At 39.2% G+C, this 22,255-nt stretch overlaps 1 protein-coding gene across 1 annotated transcript in view; it reads right to left on the bottom strand.

Annotated features, from left to right (window-relative positions):
* Positions 1-22,255, bottom strand: part of ryr2a (ryanodine receptor 2a (cardiac)) — a 259,999-nt gene that overhangs the window by 44,337 nt on the left and 193,407 nt on the right. Inside the window, exons 80-89 of the mRNA XM_078163436.1 lie at positions 21,950-22,062; positions 21,442-21,538; positions 21,195-21,301; positions 19,734-19,785; positions 18,378-18,428; positions 18,170-18,269; positions 16,223-16,302; positions 15,468-15,544; positions 11,671-11,744; positions 5,798-5,815 (exon numbers count right to left, since the gene is read on the bottom strand). Coding sequence (XP_078019562.1) covers positions 5,798-5,815; positions 11,671-11,744; positions 15,468-15,544; positions 16,223-16,302; positions 18,170-18,269; positions 18,378-18,428; positions 19,734-19,785; positions 21,195-21,301; positions 21,442-21,538; positions 21,950-22,062 — 769 coding nt within the window. The remainder of the gene's footprint in view (positions 1-5,797; positions 5,816-11,670; positions 11,745-15,467; positions 15,545-16,222; positions 16,303-18,169; positions 18,270-18,377; positions 18,429-19,733; positions 19,786-21,194; positions 21,302-21,441; positions 21,539-21,949; positions 22,063-22,255) is intronic.

Genomic DNA, 22,255 nt, shown 5'->3' with positions numbered 1-22,255 from the left:
AAGTGGGTTGGTTTTTAAACTGCAGCATTTTACAGTCAGGACTGAGTTTAGTTTATTTTTATGTTGTCTCAAAGCAGTTTTGATTAAACAAAAAAAGGTGTTGCTTACTGCTCGCCATTGTAGATTCTGCATAGATTACAAATACACTGGGGACAGCTGCTCTGACTGTGCTAAAATGCTGCTTCAAACCAAGGAATGCAAAAGGAAAAGAGGGGCAGAGAAGTGAAGATGAGACACTATACAATAATAGAAACATTAACAGAACACATCCATACAATATGACAACAAACTGGACTGGGCTGGGGGAGGAAAATCTGTAGGTCTGAAACAAGGCTGAAAGTGCAGTTTTCTTTTTCCTTTCAATGCAGGCAGTTTAGTGGAAGTGCAACATATTAAAGACCCACCCCACTAGAATGTCAGAGGTTTAGCTTTACTAATGGCACAAAATGTCTGAATTCGTGCTGACATTTGCTGAAGTAAGAATTTCCAAACCGGTTTGATATTACACCAATTACTGGACCAGTATACCAAATTTTACCAATAGGTGTCGCACTTAACTCAGCTGCTGCTCCCAAGTATAACAGCAACAGCAAATAAGTGTCTGACTATCTCGCTGCATCGCATAATATTGGAGCTCTCTGTCCACACTAAATCCAATAAATATGCCCCTGTTACGTCATGTAAACAAACCACGTACCTATCAGCTGTGCACTCGAGATCAGACTGGAGATGTAAGGTGGGTGAGTATTTTCTATCTTCCTACCGTTGTACTTCTTAAACAGAAAACCCACAATTTTTATTTTGATATTTACTGGAAATATCCAAGTGGCAGTTCATAGAATGGCCACTTGAGGCTGACTCCCAGAGTGTGACAGTCTCTATAGACCCCCATGTTAAAATGCTGGCATAAATAAACATGTTTACAGCCTGGTACAGAAAACAGTTTGAGTCTCTATGGCCCTGTTTATACCTCGTATTACCATGCGTCTCAGGTGATCAGATCAAAATTAGACAGTGCTAAATACACGCGTAAATGGACACCAAAAAGATTTGTGAGCTGATTACTCAAACCACATGCCAAGGTAGTCTGGGACACAGTTGACCACATCTTTTGTAAACGGTGATGCTGTCCTGATGCGTCCCCTGACAAGGACTACATCATCAGTGCAGAACGTGGTGGTTGTTTAGGTGACTGTGCACTAATGCTCTATTCTGTCATTGGACAAAGTGATGTGTGACTAGGCTATCTGTGAGGGGTACCTATTGTCTATGAGTCAGATCCACCCCTCGATCCTCCACAGCTCCAGCCTCTGGTCCAAGTATAGTCACTTCCGGCTGCAAAAACCAAGATAGCCAAAACGCTAAACTCAAGGCTTCGAAACGGCTGACTGCAAACCAATGGGTTACCTCTTTCTTTGGCTTCAAATCCAAAATGTTGCCATTGCCATATTGGAGCAATTTTAGTATTCTTGAGCTCCCAAAAACATATGAACTTTCTAGTAAACTTACACAATGAGAGTTGCTTTTAACCACAAGTTCCTGAAAATGTTCCTTCCACTGCCAAACAATATCGCAGCTCACCTGCCCTGCTAACAATTGTCCGGGCCTCCCCTCTGGCAAATTTGCAAATCCTAGTAGAGCAAAGAAATGACCCTCCCTACTCTCACTCTGACTGGCTAGTGCTTGTTGCTTCGTTGGTTGGATTGGTTAGGTTTAGGCAAGAGAAGTGAGTTTGGTTAGGGTTAGAATGTCAGGGTAAGACAATCAGAGGCAGATTAAGGTGGGCCATTCCTTTGCTCTCCTTGGATTTGCAAATTCGCTCCTTCTGAGGAGCATTTAGAATTTGCATCCCTCTGCTGGTTTTCTGGGACCTTTCAGAGGTAAACCTAAAATCCTTCTCTTCTGCACTTTCAGGCTTATTCCCGACACAGCAGTAAACCAGATGAGGGGAATATATTTTTCACAGTTGAAAAAAATTATGAGACCATACAAACTTTTTATTCTTAATATCTTAACAAGGATTATAAATAGGATTCTAAAATATGGCAAGCTAAGGATGTGGTGTACAATAAATGCACATAAAATTTCCTCTAGTCAATCTGTCCAATATGTAAGGTTATAACACTATACACAGTATAATGCACGACTACAACTGCAACCAAATCATGAATTTAAAAAACAATACTGGGGTGAAAATAAGTCAAAACATAAAATCATATAAAACGGACAGGTTATTCAAATTAATGTTTTTCACTTAAGCAAAACAGTCATGAAGGACATGTACACTGACTACAGACCACAGCTCAGCCAGTAAACAGAGAGAAGAAGGTAGGAAGGAAGGAAGGAGAAAAAGATCAGATTTCACACCCCTTCCACGCACAGAGCAGCATGGCCAAAAACAGCCATTTTAAAGTCCAAAGTGCAACACTTACAAAGAAAAAGAGGAGGGATAGACCAAACAGAACGGATGATAAGGTGAGATGAAAAATAAGCAGGGCTGCAACCATTGCCAATTTCTATTTTCTGTTGTTTTGTTTTGTTTTGTTTTGTTTTGTTTTTTTGTGGATGTATCTATACATTACTTAAAAATCTTTTTTTAAAGTTACACTGTTCTGAAATCTGTTAAAAACACTTGTCAAATGTCACTTTGTACAAATGCTCAATGTTCTCATCTTTTGTCTTCTTGTCCGACCTAACATAAGGTCAACTATAATGTAACAGTAAATAAATTATATTTATATCATTTTGTTCACCCATTCACATCAGTGAGGCTATAACACCTCTCTATATAATGCAAGACAGTTTAACAGCACCACAAACTACATCTTCCAAAAACCAACACCTATCTAAAACAATTATAAACTGAACATTATAACCTTTGTGAAGGGAGGATTTGGACTGTTGGATTAGACTGCACTAGTTTTAGGTAGGTAACATAATTCGGGCATTGCATTACATCATAAACTTACTGTGTGTGCTGACAGAAAGTTCCCAATTACAGCATTCAGTTGTGTTTTTGTCCACCAGATGAATGTACAATGACCAATAAATAAATAAACACAACACCTTGTATTGCTCCCATTTTTTATCAGCTGAAATAAAAGATAATAGACTCTTTCTATGCAAACAATTGGTGTAGTTCTCTTGAACCTTATTGATGAATTCTTTAAATTTGTGTTAGTGAGCACTTTACCAACAAAATTCATAATCCATCCACCTGACAGTGTGGCATATCTAGATGCTGATTAAACAGCATCTACAGATGTACCTTAGGCTGTTCACTATAAAAGGCCAATCTGAAAGGTACAGTTTATCACAACATAATGCCAAAGATGTTGTAAATGTTGAGGGAGCGTGCCATTGGGATGGTGAATTGCCTTTTTAATTCACTACCATAAACCGTCTCCAGTGTTGTTTCTGTGAATTTGGCAGTACATACAACTGATCTAGATGGCCAGTCGAGGACCTCCACATCTGGCTTCTTCACGTGCAAGATGGTCTGCAGCCACAGAGATGGGCCTCTGGTACCAACGATAGACCGCAGTAGTTAAACACCACGGTACACATGATACCATAATGTTGGAGTACCGTAGTACTACAGTACCTCACGGTACCACTACTGTGGGATAAGTTCAGAGTCCAATCGCAAGAGGGTGAGTGTCCAATAACGGCGCACGCTGGCCATCTGGCACTCAATATGCTGCTGCAGTGGTTTGTTTTCCAGTGACATTTCAGGTATTAGCTGAGCTATTGAGTATCTTTAAACAGTGAAAGTTATTATTTATTTCTTTTTACTTGTAGGCTAGATTTGTTTATATTGCTACAGTAAGCAAAAGAAAACATTCAGGAGCACGCTGTGCGAGTACAGATTTCAACCAGCAGCAGAAACGAAAGGCAAATCCTGCCGGTTGTGGGTTAAACGGGGGTCACAGACAGGAATACAGCGGAGCGCTACGGCCACTGCAAGATAACGGTTTACCGGTGACCGAGAAGCCCGGCTCTAGGTCCAATAATTTCCTCTTCATTGGTGTCATGACTGCCCAGAGGTACCTGAACAGTCGAGCTGTGGAGGCACACAGGTATGTGACGTGTCAGAGGAGAAACAAGCCGTTCACATTTCTCTCTTTGTGGCAGGTAACGGTCCACAAACCTCACCGCACTTAAGGGACTGTTCTTTACTTATCAAAGGAGGAGGGTGGCTGGTTGATTTTTATTTTATTTATTTATTTTATTTTGATCCCCCCTATGTTAATCACTTATTGATGCTGTTTTTGAAGTATGAATAAGTCAATAAGCAATTTATTCCATTGAAATATCATTGATGTATTATAGAAAAGTGATTTATCTTTTTATAAATGACAAAAGGCAAATCGTACCGTGGGTCCCAATTTTGGTACCGTGACAATACCAGTTGGATTTACTGCCAAATTTTCACATTTAATTCAGTTAACAGGCAATAGCTCTGGTGGATATTCCTGCAGTCAGCATGCCAATGGCACGCTCCCCCAAAACTTGTGACATTTGTGGCATTGTGTAATGTGATGAAACTGCACGTTTTAGAGTGGCTTTTTAGTGTGACCATCCCAAGGCACACCTGTATCATTATTATGTTGTTTAAACAGCATCTTGATATGTCATGCCTGTCAGTTGAATAGTTTCTGGACTCTGTTGGCAAATTGCTCATTAACACTGATTTAAACAATTCTGTGAACAATGAGAGGAGTAAGTCTTTTGTGTGCAGAGAAAAAAATATAGTATTAGAACCCTAATTAAACTCATGAGAAATGGGACTGTAACTCAAATATTTACTCTGATTTTAGCTGTGGTTTGGTCTCCTTAACCCCTGAGGGAAATATATGGCGCTTTAGCTGCTAGAGTGTATAGTGTGTTGATCAGAGCTTTTTCCACTGTAAACAGCTGCCTGCTGCTACTGGAAAGCAGGTAGATGAGAGTGCTAAGGCGAACCAAAACAGTAAAGCTGCAGACCGTAAAAACCAAAGCAATGAGTTGAAAGACACTAAAATGCACAATACTGCAGAGAGTGCAGCTTAAATGGAGACTTGATCTAACATTTTTGTTGGCTTATTGTGGTCTTTTTGTATTCATTGCAGCCCTAAGAGAGTGAGTCAGAAAAGGGCAGAGATAGAGGCCGAGAACACAGATGGGATTGTACACTTCACAACAGATAACAACCAGCACAATAACCATCTCCAATACTAAGACAAAACAACCAGCTGACTTGAGGTTGACTACATGACCGAGAGGGTGGGGTGGAGGATGGTAAATATTAGTAATATTTAGAATGTGCCAGATACTGTACAAATCCTGAGAGGAAGGCATACATGGGTTTTGTTTTAGACGGCAGGTTGAGACACAAGCTACACTTTTACTTCTGCCTGGACATGTCTGGATTTTTAAATCTTAACATCTATATGGTATATTCCAAAAGAAGTCATCGTAATATCTGTTTGCTTATTATGAAAGAGGAAGATGTGACACATTTTACGTCATAATTCAGAAGTGGACTAAGACTTTAAACAGTATTAAAAGACCAACTACAAAACCAACCAGAGAGTGAGTTATAATTGGCCTAGTTAAATAAAAAAGGGGAAGAAAAGAGATTAGAATGGTGACGGTAAGGCAGAGAAGTAGCTATAAGCACAGAGCAGGTAAGGACGAGGTTTGAAGGTCTACACTCAGGACCTGGACAGAACTGACACAACAACTAACCAACCGTTGTGAAAGAGAGAGAGAGAGACAAACCAACACACAAGGAAATGGCAGAAGGCATAATTACCACGCTCATGAGTGATGACTGAGGAAGGGAAGAAAGTGCAGTAAACCAAAATGAGAAAAGGAAAACAGGGGGAAGAAAGAAAGAGAGAAAGAAAGTAAGAAACAAAGAAAGAAACAAAGAAAAAGATTACATATAGGGAAAAGAGCTTTAAAAATTCCGAATTAAGTTGTTTGGTCAACATGGGGAAAAAAATAATGTGTTGAGAGAAAACCTGTACAGCTCTGTAAAACTCAATGTGAGTCATCTTAAAGAAAATTTTTAAAAAAATGTATACATCAAGACCTTTTTCTTTTTTTCTTTTTGAATGTGGACGGGCACTCAAAGTGAACCTGCTTAGTTATTAGGGCCTTTTAAAAAGCTGGTTAGAGTGATTACTTTGTGTTTGCAAGACAATGATGAGGAAATTATGAGTATAAACCCGTTATCAGCTGTGCCATGACTTTATGCTATAATAGGTGCAGTAATGATTGATACAAAGTCAGTTTAAGTAATCACTGGTTTAGGAAGGGTTATATCTTCATTCATTGCATACAGGGCTAAACAAAGATGACAACTCCTGCTGTACAATAATTCAGTACAACTGGATGAACACCTCATTAGCTGTCCCTTTCACCTCACAGTGTCTTTGCATCAGGTCTCTGTGTCCCACTGGGGAGGTCCCTCATAGTTTTGAAAACTTTGCCTCATATTATGTAGCAATCATTAAACTAAAGTTTTAATAATCTTTTTATCTTATCTAATTATTAAATACTAAGAACCAGTAATCAACTAGTGCAGAGACTCTGTAGTCTAAAACTTCAACAAAAAATCCAGGGTACATAAAATGAACAAAGACTGTCAATTAAACATTTCTTTATTAAATCAGGAATTTATCCAATGAGAATATAAAGTATATCTCTAAGTTATACTTCAGTTATTAGGTTATAACTAAGTTTATCAACAAGTTCTCAAACCCATACCACCACATAGATCATTTGTTCCTACACACTAATATGACCCACAGGAGTATTTTCTAAAATGCCACCCCTAGCAGTGGCAGGACATCAACATGTCCTCATACCTAATCAGAAGTTTTAGACACATGGTTAATGTTTAAGGTTTAAGCAATGACACTACTTGGTTTGGTTTTAGAAAAAAAGATCATGAACTACAATATTTCTTCAATCTGACTGAAATTATTCTGATTAGAAATACCAACTTAACTGTTTACATGGACGCTAAATAAAATGACCCAGTGTTTACATGCGCCAAAGCATGCACTCAGAATATAACTTTTTTGACTTGTGCAAAGTGGTTCTGCTCATTGTTTCAAAATCTAAATACATTTATTAATCAGAGCACTCACATAGAAATGTACCTCTAGCTGAGCGCTACATTTTTTTAAATTCATGAAAACCTCTGTCAAAATTAGCAGATGAAAGCTCAGAGAAACAGCTTTTGTGTCCGGTGCATGTACCCTCTCTGTCATCTAATGTTACCTCCATGTGGGGCAATATACGCAGCAAGAATATATCTATTTTAATCAGAGGGAAATTACAGGATTAAGCATTTACATGGTTATTAGGTGCCCATGTTTTCCTATTGCATGGATTAACAAAGGTTTACACCAACCCTTTTAGCTCAGTTAAAAATTCCGTTTGACCAGGCTGGATCTGGCCAGTCTCTTCTAACTGAGGTAGTTACATGAGATTTTTTTATCCTGATTGGGCTATTATTCTGATAAGAAGTGGAATAGGGTCCATATAAATGTACTCATGGTTTTGGTTCAAATAAATATGTTTGTTACATAACTTAAAGGGTAACTTTGTAATTTTATCAGCGTAAAACACACTTCATTCAAAGTCAACAGAAACAAATCATAAAAGCCATCTTGGATCGTCTTTTCATTGTTCCAACAATCTCCAATTGTTATTTGTTTGCAATAAACTCATAGTTGTCCAAGTTAGATGTGAAACATATGCTTGCTCTCGATACACACTTAAATGACTGTTTATTGAAATAGAGAGTGGTGGGTTTTGCGATGGTGATTTCGGGGCTGTTTCTGGTTAAACAAAAAGGATCTTACTCTTAAACAGATGGTCCATCTCTGTCAGCATGATTTCCATAATGTTGTTACACACTTAACAATCTGAGCCTGTCAGTGGCAAAAACAAGCACTTCTATTGAACATAAATTGACGGTGCGCTCATGGCCTGGGTGGTTACATTGCAGCCTGTTTCACCGTTGCCAGCTGCAGCACTCTCATGCAATTCATGACCAATTTCAAAAACTGACACAAAAACATGGCAAAACAGGGTCCTTGTTGAACTGAAATAACTGCCTCGCAGTTGTATGCGTTCGCAAACCAGTTAAGTCACAGTTACAGTTTACATTCATGTCTGTCCAGACTTATTTGTAGCCATGACAGTTGACAATTCATTAAATATGGATGTTGCTGCAAAGAAGCTACATAATCTAAAACATGGATACTTCACATACATCTTTATTCCAGCAGCTCAGAAGATCTATACAATCAACAAAGCTTCAGGGTGGACAACCAAGATGAGTGTCACCAATTCAGTATCTGACCAAACGTGTCCCCTAACCTTCATCACTTCATTTTATTCTATTAGAGATATGTGTGAAATTTTGTCATATTTAGCAGATGAATTCTTGAGTTATGGCCAAAAACAGGGTCACAGTGACCTTGACCTTTGAACACCATTCTTATCATTTCATTGCTGAGTCCAGGTTAACCAAATTCAGAGAAATTCCCTCAGGGAGGTCTTGAAATATTGCATTCACGAGAATGGGACGGATGGACGGACAACCTGAAAACACAATGCCTCTGGTCATGGCTGTCACTGGCAGGCAGGCAAAAAACATACAGAAGTTACCCCATAACTTATGTATGTACATATGCAGCTATGTTAAAATAACTCAGCACTGGAGTCCTGTGTTTGTTTGGCCCCCTCCGTCCACCCCAACCTTTGCCCCTCACAGGCTTTGTCGCTCATTACACTACATCTGTTGATCTGCTGGACCCCACAGGTAAGTTGTTGATTTGTGTAGCTTAAACAGGCATTAAATGTAACCACAGCTCACTCAACATGGCTTCTAAAGTCTTTTTTTTCTATAGACAAAGAACAGCAGTCAAACTCAGTTTCCCATGGCCCTCCAGATTTTCACACCACTATGTGAAACCCTGCCTATGGAGCCAAGTTCAATCACCATTGGTCACTGTGTCATGTGATCCACAACATCATGAGGCCAACAATACCTCAGCTTCTTTGTTTAATGCTTGTTTTTCTCCATGGCCCTCCCAAAAAAGGGTAACTACTGCAGGAGGACCTGCCTGCCCCTCCGCCACTTTTTCCTCACCTCTCTTCTGCCAGAGCAGCAGAAAAGACTCTCCACCATGGCTCCCCGATCACCACATGACCTGCTAAAAGCAGACACACAATTCTTAGTAGGACCTGACACTAGACAGGTTGGCGCCAGCCACTACAGCTAAGTCTGTAGGCTAACTTTACGAGCAACAAGGAGCAACAAAGCTTCAAAGCATTGCTCATTCACAATGGACAAGATCGTCTGCTAATAAAGTATCACACCAAAACAGCAGTTCCCCCCCCCCCCCCCCCCCCCCCTAAATTCATGTACTGGGAATGTAACTACTAAGCATAGCAGTAGTACAACTTTACACAGCTAAGCACAACACTGTGTACCTTTTGTCAATATATATGTTAAGTCATTGATTTGATCTAACTGTGTTCACTGAGTTCACTGTTCATTTTATGTTATTATATTATTTACTCTACCATTTTGTAGTCATGTTAATGGGTACCTGCTTTGCCAAAGCTAAGCTGATGTTATCAAACTTATGCTTCACATGGACCCAGGGTCTTCCATGCAACGAAACATCCTTTGTATTAACCCGCATCTATATTCTACACAGACCACGCACATATTCTGTAATTCGGCTTTTAGTCATAGTCTAACACACACAGAGGAAACCCAAAGTTTCCTATCATACATTTCCTTGATTCTATTTTTCATCTGACCGATCATCTGGCCATCTTTTCAGTTTTCAACTAGTCAGCTACTTCGTTTTGTAGGCCACACAGCCTTGGTCTCAACCCCCCAGCCACACTCACACTTACTCTCTGTTAGTTAGGTTTATTTAGTTTAGTATACATTTGTTTTGTATGTGTTATGTGTTTTACCTTTTGCTTTGTTTTTTAATAAATGTTTTTTAGGAATACACATGCTGTCTGTTTAATATTACAGACTGAATGCTGCCTACTTCTGCTGTGTCAAGAACTCCAAATCCTCCAGTCTTTACTAATGATATGGTTATATTGGTTGTAGTTGTTATCTTAATTATTAATCAAAGTTCAACATAAATAGTTTAGTATATTTTATGAGCCTGAGATAATTAATTAGCTGCCATTTCCCTTTTTCTGAAGTTTGTTTCCCAGTTGGTGATTTAATGTAAATTAAATAATATTATTTAATATAATAAATAATCATTTTTAATAATCATTAATTATTTCTGATAGCAATTTTTTTACTTCGAAACCACACCCCAGCCTTTGCTCCTTTCATAATTATACAGCCTATGGAGGTTGCCGCCTAACAAACATAGATATGGGTCATAATAAGCTGCTTATACAAAAGCTTATGTGGTCCTGTTTTGAACTTAATATACTTGAAAGTCCTCATGCCTAAAAAGTTTGTGCTCCCAGCAATTAAAAATGACCTCTTCCCTTACAGGTTTAATGGTGGTATGATAACATCACCCTGCTCCCATCTTTGCTACGTCAGAGGAAACAGTCATTACAGTAAATGCACAACTGCCAAGGGGTGCTTGTCAGGATAATGCTAAGATACAGTGAGTCATTTTAAGCATTTAAGCACCCAAGGAAATTATTTTATACAATATGGATGATTTGTTCTATAATCAATGTAAGTACACATGAAGGGACCCCATGCTGTCCTAAAGTGGAGATTAAAATCTTCATGTATACGTGAGGTGAGAGGAAAGAGTGAAAGGAAGTCAGAAATGTCATTACTGTTCCAGAATAACTACAATAACTTTGCCTTTTTTAAACCAGAAATTACTTAAAACAAACTCCTATATAATCGCTGCACCTATTGTAACATGATAACAACTTCTGCACCAAATAATGCAATATCAATACCTCATAATTACCTATTATTATCCAGTGGTCAGTTTGCTGGTCATGACTGTATTTTAAAGACTAGTACTACAAAATAGTAAAACAGAGGAGGATTTTGATTTGAGAATTTGAGATTTGAATTCTAAAAGTACCAGTATGCGATCTAAAGGATGATTGTCAACATTTGTAACACATGTATACACACAGAAGATGTAACAGGCAAATCAAAGGCACATACACATGTACACTAGGAAATCATACTTGATAATGCATATGAAAAACGGGTAGTACTGCATTACCACTTGGTGAAAATCAACAAATCGCTCAACCAAAGTGATGACAGGGTAAGTGGGACAAAGCAAAATAAAGAATGATGATCTAGAGGGTAAAAAAATAACCTTCATGTATTAAAAATAACATGTTTTGGAATGTTAACGCTTTAAAAATCTCAACAATGATATTTTCAGTTGGGGGTTTTTGCTTATCATTCCTCTATGAAACCAAGTGGCCTCTGGGTTTTTATAGGTAGCTTTAAATGTACCATCCTTAAGTTAACTGAAGTGACATTTATGAATTTTACCTGCACCTGGTGAAGAAAAGCATTTTAATATCTACCAATTATCTGTAAATTAGAAAAAAAGCTTTTCCTTCTATTGCTATAACCATTCAAAAATATAAACCAATGAGGTGTTAACATACTATGGGGAGGCTTACCTGATCCTTCCTCTGTCACCATCCCCAGACCTTCTGCTTTGTTCTGCCGCTCAAATGCATTTAGATCCAGAACACTGAAACAAAGACAAATTGTGAATCTCTTATTAGGGTCCAGGCAGCTAAGCTGCCAGAACAGTATTGTAATTTTATCCTCTCTTTGCTGACCTTCCTCCCCCCTGCAAACTTGACCAGTGGCTGAGCACTGCCCTGAATACACCTTTGTCCAAAGTACCATCTGAAGGCTGCAATTTACATTTTAATGTGAAAAAAAGTCTTCTCTGATGATCTGTAGCTACCAAAGTTTTTGCCAAATTTTACAAAAAATACTGCATTCTAATCACATTGACCTTGCCTTTACTGATAAAAAGAATAGCTAAAGAAAATTTTAACTGCACCAAGATAGTCAGGGATGGTCAAAGACACAACACTGTAAGATCATTATAGTGTCTGACACTTACTTATTTAAGGAAGTCCTGATGTTTTATTTCTGTTTGGGGGATAATCATGCCCTAATTTCCCACAGTGCCTTGGATGATGTAAACAGGAATTGTAATGTTGACATGGATTCAGTGAATTACGCTGTGGGCCTTGAGCCCTATTGTTACAAACAATTAAAGTATGCCAAATTAACAACTGGCAGTTCCAGTTTGCAATGTACCCAGTGGGGCCACAACCTATACATTACTGTCTTAATTTATCGATCAGTTTTTTGGTCTATAAAATGTCAGAAAATTTTAAAAAATGTCAATCATTGTTTCACAAAGCCCAAGATGACATCCTTTAATATCTTCTTTTGTCCATAACCCAAAGATAATCAGTTTTCTGTCACAGAGGAGTAAAGAAACCAGGAAATGCTCACATTTAAGAAACTGGAATCAGCACAGTTTCAAGGTGGACACTCAAGATTAGTGTCACCAATTCACCATCTGACCAAATGTCTCCCCTTCTGCTCCTGAGTTATGAAGTCGAGTAATGGCCAGACAAGTATTTTTCAAGAACAATAACATCTCAAAATGAAGGTGACCTTTGACCTTTTGGAAATAAAACATCATCACTTCAAAATTTTATCCTATTAGACATTTCTGTGAAATTTTGTCATAATTAATGTATGAATTCTTGAGTTTTAGCTAAAACATGTTTTGCGAGGTCACAGTGACCTTGCCCTTTGACCACCAAAATCTATTCAGTTCATCCTTGAGTCCATTGACCGTATGTGCCGACTATGAAGAAATTCCATAAAGGTGTATTTTTTGAAGATTATTTTTTAGGCATTTTCCCTTTAATAAAATAACACAGCTTAAGATAGGAAAGGTGGACGAGAGAGAGGGGATGACACGCAGCAAAGGGCTTCAGGTCAGAATTGACTACAAAGGCCTCAGCCTGTATTGGGCACACACTCTACCAGGTGAGCTAGAGGTTGCCCCCATAAAGGTGTTCTTGAAATATCACATTCACCAGAATGAGATGGATGAGGTCACAGTGACCCCGACCTACCAAAATCTAATCAGTTTATCCTTGTGTCCAAGTGAACAGTTGTGCCAAATTTGCAACAAATTCCCTCAAGGCATTCTTGAGATATAACATTCACAAGAACGGTATGTACGGACGGACAGACAATGCGAAAAACATAAAGGCTCTGGCCACGGCTATCCCAGGCGCAGAGACATATAAAAAAACTAAAAATAATGTTAAGTTTCTCAGGTTAGTTATGTAAACAGATTTATTGAGATTCATTCACAATGGACAAACTAATAATATCCCCATAAAGTACGAGACAGACTGAATCTAGACACATGTTTTTGTGCTCAGATTTCACCACATCAGGACTCAGAGAAGAGGTGCAATTTTGACACAATCTGGCCTTCATTGTGTTTAAGTACCTGGATTGCCTCCATGAGCTGTGTATCACAGCCACTGCTGCAGCTCCAACTGCTGAACGGTCTAATCAGCTGTGCAAATTTCAATTAATAGCCTCAACGTTTGTTTGCTTCAGTCACTGGACTCAACTGGTGTATATTTGGGACAGTCATCAACATGAAATGGGCCTTTAATGCCTTTCACACAAAATATAATAGTATAGTATACTGATAGTTTATTTAAGCCATTATGAATATTGGGGCGTCGGTGGCTCAGTGGTAGAGCAGGCACCCTGTGTACAAGGCTGTTGCCGCAGCGGCCCGGGTTCAACTCCAGCCTGTGGCCCTTTGCTGCATGTCACTCCCCCTCTCTCTCTCCCCCTTCACGCTCATCTGTCCTATCAATTAAAGGCTTAAAAATGCCCAGAAAAATATCTTTAAAAAAAAAAGCCATTATGAACATTACTTGTATAAGAATTAGGCTAGCAAATAACATATCAATTATGAATCTTTCTCGGGATGCATGATGTATCGGGCCGATAATGGGAAATTTTTATCATTATGTAATATTCTAATGATGAAATTATTGCTAATGGCTTATGGCTAATGATACAAAGCCAAACTGCTTTCATTAAAGTTACAAAGGTAGCATCTACACACCCTGACACGTTAGGTGGTGGTATACACCCTGCCAATAAACACAGAAAGTAAGAAAAAAAAAAAGCTTGCGCAGCACGCTGACTAGAGATCCATTTTTTCAGTTTCAGAGGAGGACAACATGATTGCATCCTGGGGTCTCATCCCTGACCACCGGATTCCCCACCAAATCTGCAAAATTCCTGCTGCTGTTTAACAGGTTAGACACTGTGTTGAAGGACCGTATCCGGAGCTGCTGTCCTCCCAGTGAAGGATCAGTTCAACATCTGCCCTGTTAGCAGGGCAGCAGCGGCTCAAATCCAACACTGAGCCTTTAAATGGTCCCAACAAGCTCACACCATAAAGGCTTGACTTTGTTGTTAAACCCATTAATCCACCGCCAAGGAGGTTATGTTTTCGCCGGCGTTGGTCTGTTTGTCTGTTTGTTTGTCTGCAAAACAGCTCAAAAAGTTCTGAACGGATTTTGATGAAATTTTCAGGAAAGGTTGATAATGGGACAAGGAACAGATGATAAAATTTTGGTGATAATCGGTTGAAATGAAGTGGATAAAATAATAAAATGGCGGGAAATCCGAGCTGCTGGGCGGAGGACTGCGCTCTCCGAGTGCTTTTCTTAGGCGTGTCATGCTACAGTTAACTCTGACACTGTGTGTGAGCAGGCACACTTACACAAACTTTCCCTGGCCCAGAGCTCACACCACCACAGAGGAAGTCTCCCAGTGTCTCCGTGGGGAGGCGTCGAGGCTTTATTTTGTTTTCATTACTTGTGCATAACACATTAACATGTCTGTTTTGACAGATTATGTTGAAACATTTAAATACTGCAGATTATAAACTTCTTTTTAAAATACAGAAATATGAATAATTGGCTAACTTATCTGAATTTGCAATGAGAGGCAGGTAATTATGGGTATCGGCTAGAAATAATCCATATTGTGCATCCCTAAATCTTTTATTTGATCTAGCTCCAAGAGACAACACATCTATGCCCACCTCATGTAGAGAGAGAGAACTCTCCTGCCCTTCTTTGGGGAGGGGTTGCCTCACAGTATGAATTGAAACATGGATACAAAGGAGAAGGTCCATGAAGAGCTCAAGGAATCTGACCCTCATTATTGGCCATTACTTTGTTTCTTTTACATTTAGTTATTAAGCACCCTTGAGTTAAACACGGTTGACTGCTCTTGGATTGAGCCTGTCAAACACCACACAGTCAGAACCCATCAACCAACCCACCTGTGGTATTTGTTTCAGTCTTGAAGCAGGAAGAGTTTGTAGAGTTACCTGCATGACTGCATCAGACCAGCCAGACTCTGAAAAAAGCCCACATCCTTTTTGTCTTTCAGATAATCCAACATTTTCTGTCCAAGAGATGGAGAGAGACCACAGAGAACAATGGAACAGCTGTATTATAAATTTGAGACCACATTCTGCTTTAAAACAAGTACAGGAGGTGGACATGATAATATGAATACACTATGGTCTTAATCTCTCATGAAGAACAGCACCTCTGAGGGAGTCTAAACAAACAATACACTTCACAAGAATACTGCTTGGTCTGCATATTTCATTCACATGTTCCTGCTGCTGTGGTCCAACACAACCGCCCTGCCATTGCATCGACCTTTACGAAGCTCAAAATACTCTGTTTTTGTTGACATTGTCAAAAGTATTTACATTCAATTATATGTTCATTATAAAGGTCATATTTTAAGGTGGTGTTTAAAGGTTGTATTTACACACACAAGGGTGGCAGAGTATTAGGAATACAGTCCAGTATAACATCATCGCTTACTATGAGCTCAATACTGAAACACATAATTTTGCTGAAACACATAATTTTATTAACAGTTTTTGATATCATGGATATAAAAACTATAGTAGAACAGCTGTTTTGGATTTACAAATTTACAGGTGTACCTAATAAGATGACCACTGAGTGTGTAGGGTTTTTTTTTAAATACATTGCAAACAGTAACAAATATAAAATCACAATAAATGTGTATGATAGAAAAAGAAGTGACTGAACAGTGAAATACCTGCTGTACAGTAGAGTTTCCTCCATTAAGAATAGCTATGCCCAGCTTCAGAGTAGAGGCCACCATAGGACCCATCTCACCTGTGAAAAGGAACCACACACACAGAGGAAACTAATTAGCCCTTTATCTGCCAGGGCCATTCAAAAGTCCATGTCTCACCCAACAATGAATCAGTGCACTTTAACTTTTAATTGAATACTATAGACTGTATATGAATGTCACCTGTTACCCACTGCTTTTTAGACACCTGCTTTGAAGCCTCAGATTTGGCATTTTGGCCATTTTGCATAACTTTAAGCCTTAATAAAATATAAATGGGTGAGTTATATAAAAATTCACCCCCCTACAGTTGTCATGAATTTTGAAATAAGCTATAGGGAATAAAACTGTTTTTCCTAACCAAAAATCTTGGTAATAAACATTCTGGATGTGACTGCAAAGCACAAAACTGTATGCATCAAGAGATTTGTATGTCTTGAGTTATTCCTCCATATGGATACTGAGACATATGAAGATGTCCGGCCACTGTAACTTTGGCATTGCTCAGGATTAGTTTGTTAGTGCAAGACCATAGACATATACTCATACATACATTATGATTACATTATGATGATTTTCCCTGCCTCGATACAGAAGGGAACCGATCTAACACACATTATAGTCTCTACGTTAATATAAACAAAGAACACAATTGCCTAAAAAAGTCATGTTCAGTGTTTGATTGTATTTTAAGACAAGTTTTTCCAGAAAGTACATATTGTGTTAATGGTTTGTCTGTTTTTCACTAGCCAAATTTAGCATTAGCATTATCAGAGTTAACAAGAGCTGTAAATGCACTGTGCTACTAAGCTAGCAGCTAGCATTAGGGTTAACTCTACTCGCTCATCCAAATATGAGCTGTGTTCTCCATTTTGTAGTGTTGTTCGAATTCTTCGCGGTTAATTTCATTCACTATATAGTGGACTATAAAATACCCACAATGCACAGCAAATGTGAGTGAACAAACGATGTACCCTACATTTTACTCCCGTGTACCACAGTCCAATGCAGTCGTCTTTTGCCAGAGGAGAAGAAGAAGAACAACCGCAAAGATGGCACAAAAAGAAAAGAAACGAATAGGATGCTAGCCGGTAACGTTAGCTCACGAGCTAACAATAGCCACTTAGCTCGCACGAGCCAGGTAGCTTGTAGCTCATGCACTATCGTGGGCTATTACAGCTCACAATGCAGACACACAACCCTAGCTGACAAAACCAAACGTCCACACCACTGACATTTCAACAATTTATTGACAAAAAGGACAACCACCATACAGTTTGATCATCCTCAAAGTGCCCAGTTTGTTTACATGATGCTCGGTGCGTCCACTTGCTTCACAGGAGTATGCGGCGCAGCTACTGACGCAACGACGTTCAGAAAATTTCAGTTAGTGTCCGAAATCTCGTGCAGTCGTTCCCCATGTAGTGCACTATATAGTAAACACGAAATAGGGAATAGTGAGTGAGTGAGTGAGTGAGTGAGTGAGTGAGTGGACGGTTTCGAACACAGCTATGGTCACTTCTGGCTACAAAAATCCAAAATGGTGACAGCCACAATGCCAAACTCAGGGCTCAAAACCAGAACCCACAAACCAATAGGTGACATCATGGTGGCTACATCCATTATTTTTTTTACAGTTTATGTTTACAGTTTACATGCATAAACCTGAGCACTGAAAGTGACTATACAGCACATTCATCATCATCTTGCAGTGTTACAGTATATGGCACTTATAGTGGGATACGGGACATTCAAGTCAAAGTCAAGTCAAGTCAAAATTTATTTATATAGCACATTTAAAAACAACCTCGGTTGACCAAAGTGCTGTACAGTTCATCCAAAGAATGAATGGATAGCAAAAACCACAAAAATTATCAATAAGATCAATATTCAGTAGGTATAACCAACCTTTGCTAGCGCTGATGGTTTGAAGCACCATCTCAGCAGCTCCACGGTCATGCAACCGAGCCTGCTGATACAACAGCTTCTGCTTCTCCATCTCCTTCTCCTATTTATGTGAAACAAGATACATGTTGTGTATGCACATATACATGTTCACAACAAAAAACCATCATGGAGACTGACAGACAGACATGGAGAATGACTGATCACCTACTTCAAAACTCTTCACTTCCTCTCCATCCTCATCTTCTTCATCATGGCAACTCTGAGGGAGGAAAGATGAGAGTTAAATGTGGACAGCAAAGGGATGATATCTTGCAAAACAGATAATGTTCCTATTTTGTGGAGTATTTTTAAAATATCCTTACTGTATATTTTTCTATCTCCATATTTATGTTTCTTGACTTTTCTCTTACTATCTTCTTACTATATAATGACGAAAACTCTGTCTGTGTGTGGGTGTGTCTGTTCTACATTTTTCTCCTCACTGACTTGGTCAATCCATGTGAAATTTGGCACAGTGGTAGAGGGTCATGGGAGGATGTGAATGAAGCAATCAATCCATCAATTGGCCAAAGGGGGGCGCTATAGCAACCAACTGAAATTGCAAACTTTGAATGGGCATATCTCATTCCCCGTATGTCGTAGAGACATGAAACTTTGCACAGAGATGCCTCTCCTCATGAGGAACAAATACCTCAAGAACCCATAATTCCCGGTTATATAGATTTTCCGCCATTTTGAATTTTTTGAAAAACACTTAAAATTGATCTCTTCCTAGGAAGTTTGACCGATCTGCATGAAACTCAGTGAACATAATCTAGGAACCAATATCTAAAGTTCCCTCTTGGCAAAAGTTGGAAAACTTACTAAAACTGAGCTTCTATAAGGCAATGAATATTGCGGAGGGCGTGGCTCATCATGTAAAGGTGTATAACATCTCAAGGGTTTCACCCATCACCACGCAACTTTGTAGGTATATGACCCACACATAATCTGAGGGGACCCCTCCATTATTGACCCCATCAAACACAATGGGGGCGCTAGAGAGCTAATTTCTTATCTAGGCCTAACTGCCATATCGATTTTTACCAAACTTGGTAGATATGTAGAACAGGACGCCTCAAGGTGACTGGAGAAATTTAACAACAGAAAAATGCTTAAAAATGGCTAAAATGTGACCGATCGCTGTGGCTCCCCCGTGGCCTAATGTTTGTTTTTTTTTCTAATTTTTGGTATGACTAAGTCATGGTATGGTATGCTGTACATTATCACGGAAACTGTCAGTGTGTCATTCTGTCAGTCAGTCATTCTGTCTGTCCCACATTTTTCTACACACTGACGTGGTCAATCTATGTGAAACTGCACATAGGCATTGAGGATTGGCATAGGTAGAAGGTGACAAAGCTACTAATGGATATGGACTGGTACTTCTTTACTTTTCTCTTTATTGTTATGCATCAAACCACCTAAGCAAATTACTAGTATGTGAAAACCTACTTGGCAATACACCAGATTCTGATTCTTAGTAATGAAAAGGTTTCTAGTACTAGTATTAAGCAGCTGGTACCTTAGCCATGATGTCAGCATAGGCCATGTAGAGATTATCCTCATCCAGTTTACTGCAACAGGAAATACAAGCACACACATTAGCACAAGTTGATTGGCTACAAATACTTGGCACACATAACTTAACAGGTTTTATTATGTAGCTGCTTTTAAAAGGAGAGTTAACCCTAAAATAAAACTATACATATTTTCCCCCTTACCTGTAGTGCTATTTATCAGTCGAGTTGAGCTGTTGCGCCCTGAAAAATAGGTGCTTGGGAATGCATGCATGCTGCGACGGCAACGCTCTGATGTTTGAGCACGTCTGCTATGTGTCTACATTGAAAACAATGAATCTGAGGGTGCAAAAAAGGTGGCATGTGTATGGCCCCTAATTGCGTCCTTGGCTGAGCTGTAACGTTAGCTAGCTCAGTGGTGCTTAGTGAGCTAGCATTGGATGCACGCATCATTCTGTGCAGTGATACGGTAACAGGTGTAGTTCAATAGAAAGAAAATAGTATCAACATGAATCTGCTCACAACAAGGTTTGTGAATTATCTTAAGTAACTGCATCATGACTTCTGGAAAGAGACATTGCTGCTGAGTTTCTCATTTTTTAATCTAGACTGATAATTAACACTATAGGTAAGAGGGACTAGAGCTACCGCCTTGCAATTGTATGCCTCCAGTCAAGTTGCACTTACAATTTATATCCATGTCTGTAAAAACATGAATGCTTCACACACATCTTTACCCTAACCCTTAGTATTTTTTTTGTAAAATTTGTCATAATTTGTGTGTGAATTCTTCAGTTATGGCCAAAAAAAATGTTTTGTGAGGTTACAGTGTCTGATCAGTTCATCGCTGGGTCTACGGGGACGTTTGTGCAAATTTTAAGAAATTCCTTTAGGGTGTTCTTGAGATATTGTGTTCACCAGAATGAAACAAATGGACAGCCTGAAAACATAATGCCACAGCTGTTGACAGCATGGAGGCATAAAATATTTTTGATTTTGGAGAAATGTCCCTTAAGCTTTTTTATGCAGCATTGACTCATATGACTATATGGCTATGCAAGGTACTGGAACTGTTGATCCAACTAAGAATCAAGCAGTGCTGCAAACAGCTTTTAGCTATTTTGAGTTAATGTTTTTGAATCAATGCCGGCTGAAAACAATCAATGAGCAACCTCTCCCTGTGCGGCACACTGTACCCACCTGATGTGAAACAGCAAAGACTAGAGAGATAAACACGTGACTGTTGAAGGGAGTTGAACATCAGTCAACAGTCAGACTGATCCAGATGCTTTTTTCAGGTGGTGGCAAGGATAAAACACCAGTAAATGCATAGCTTGACTTGGCCAGATAAAGACAGCCCTTCTTTTACAAGATATGTAACTGTTAACATATTAACTGTAACTAATGCTGGAACAGAAACACTTGGTAGAACCTTGTACCTTACACATATATACATGGGAACCCACCACTTCTCTGTGAGGGCTGTTCTGCTGAACAGCTGAATGAGCTGATGCAACGGATCAATGTGTTTCACCCCCTCCTCTTCCTCAGATGGCTCCTGGTCTCCTGGTTTCTGAGATAAAAACACATTATCAATCACAGGCGACATTACGATACACTGAGAATAGCCTTCAATAGCCTCAGAGTAGAAGAAATTCTGCCAGGGGTCGAAATAATGCAATTTGTCCTACATTTGTATTAAAATTAACTTACAGCGAGGTCCTCTATGAGTTTATCTTCAAAGTAATGTTCCTCTGCCTCAATCCAGGACTTCTCATAGCCCTGTAGGAACAGGTTTACAGCCCGATGCCTAGTTTGGGGGAAAATGGGTAAGAATAAAAACTTCCTCACAAGATAGACCAGACCTACAGTTTACACACATGCACACTCTGTATATTAGGATTGCGGGATTTTTTAAATATTTCCAGCCGGCCACCGTCAGCCCAACAACCAGTGCTGACATGTGTGTTCTGTCCAGTTATTTTGAGTTTAATGAGTTGCCCCCACTTAAAAGGACAGACTATCACAGACTGTTTTTGTGCACACAGAATAAAAGGTTACATTGTTCTTGGAATGAAGAAAACAGTAGCCGTGTTAAAAGAGAATATATAAAACAAATGGCGATGAATTTGGCCAACTGCCTGTTGCCGATCTATTTTGTTCAACTGCCAGACCCTAGTGTATGAGTGCGTTAACTAAATAACTACATACGTAACTGTACCTGGGCAAGTTATAGAGTGGCGCCATCCTGAAGCAAGCAACTACTGCTCTCTTCCTCTGTTTGGACAGCAGTTTGTGCCACACAGCCTTCTTACTGCGCTGAGGATGTTCAACCTAAACACACAAACTCAACCAATAACTATGGCAGCCTTTCTCCTGACACAGCTCACCATCAGACATGCTTTTGTCTATTTTTGGCCTTAGAGGACCTTATCATTATTAAAGTTTCCCTAAGAGGTGGCTGCAAGAGGAGCACAAATATACAGTTCATCAACCCAAACGTGATTATATAGAGCTGTAGATATTA

This window comes from Epinephelus lanceolatus, chromosome 21 (genome assembly GCF_041903045.1).
Source record: "Epinephelus lanceolatus isolate andai-2023 chromosome 21, ASM4190304v1, whole genome shotgun sequence".
Classification (NCBI taxonomy): Eukaryota; Metazoa; Chordata; class Actinopteri; order Perciformes; family Serranidae; genus Epinephelus; species Epinephelus lanceolatus.
The sequence above is the reverse complement of the archived record's forward strand: the minus strand, read 5'-3'. Positions and strand labels throughout refer to the sequence as shown.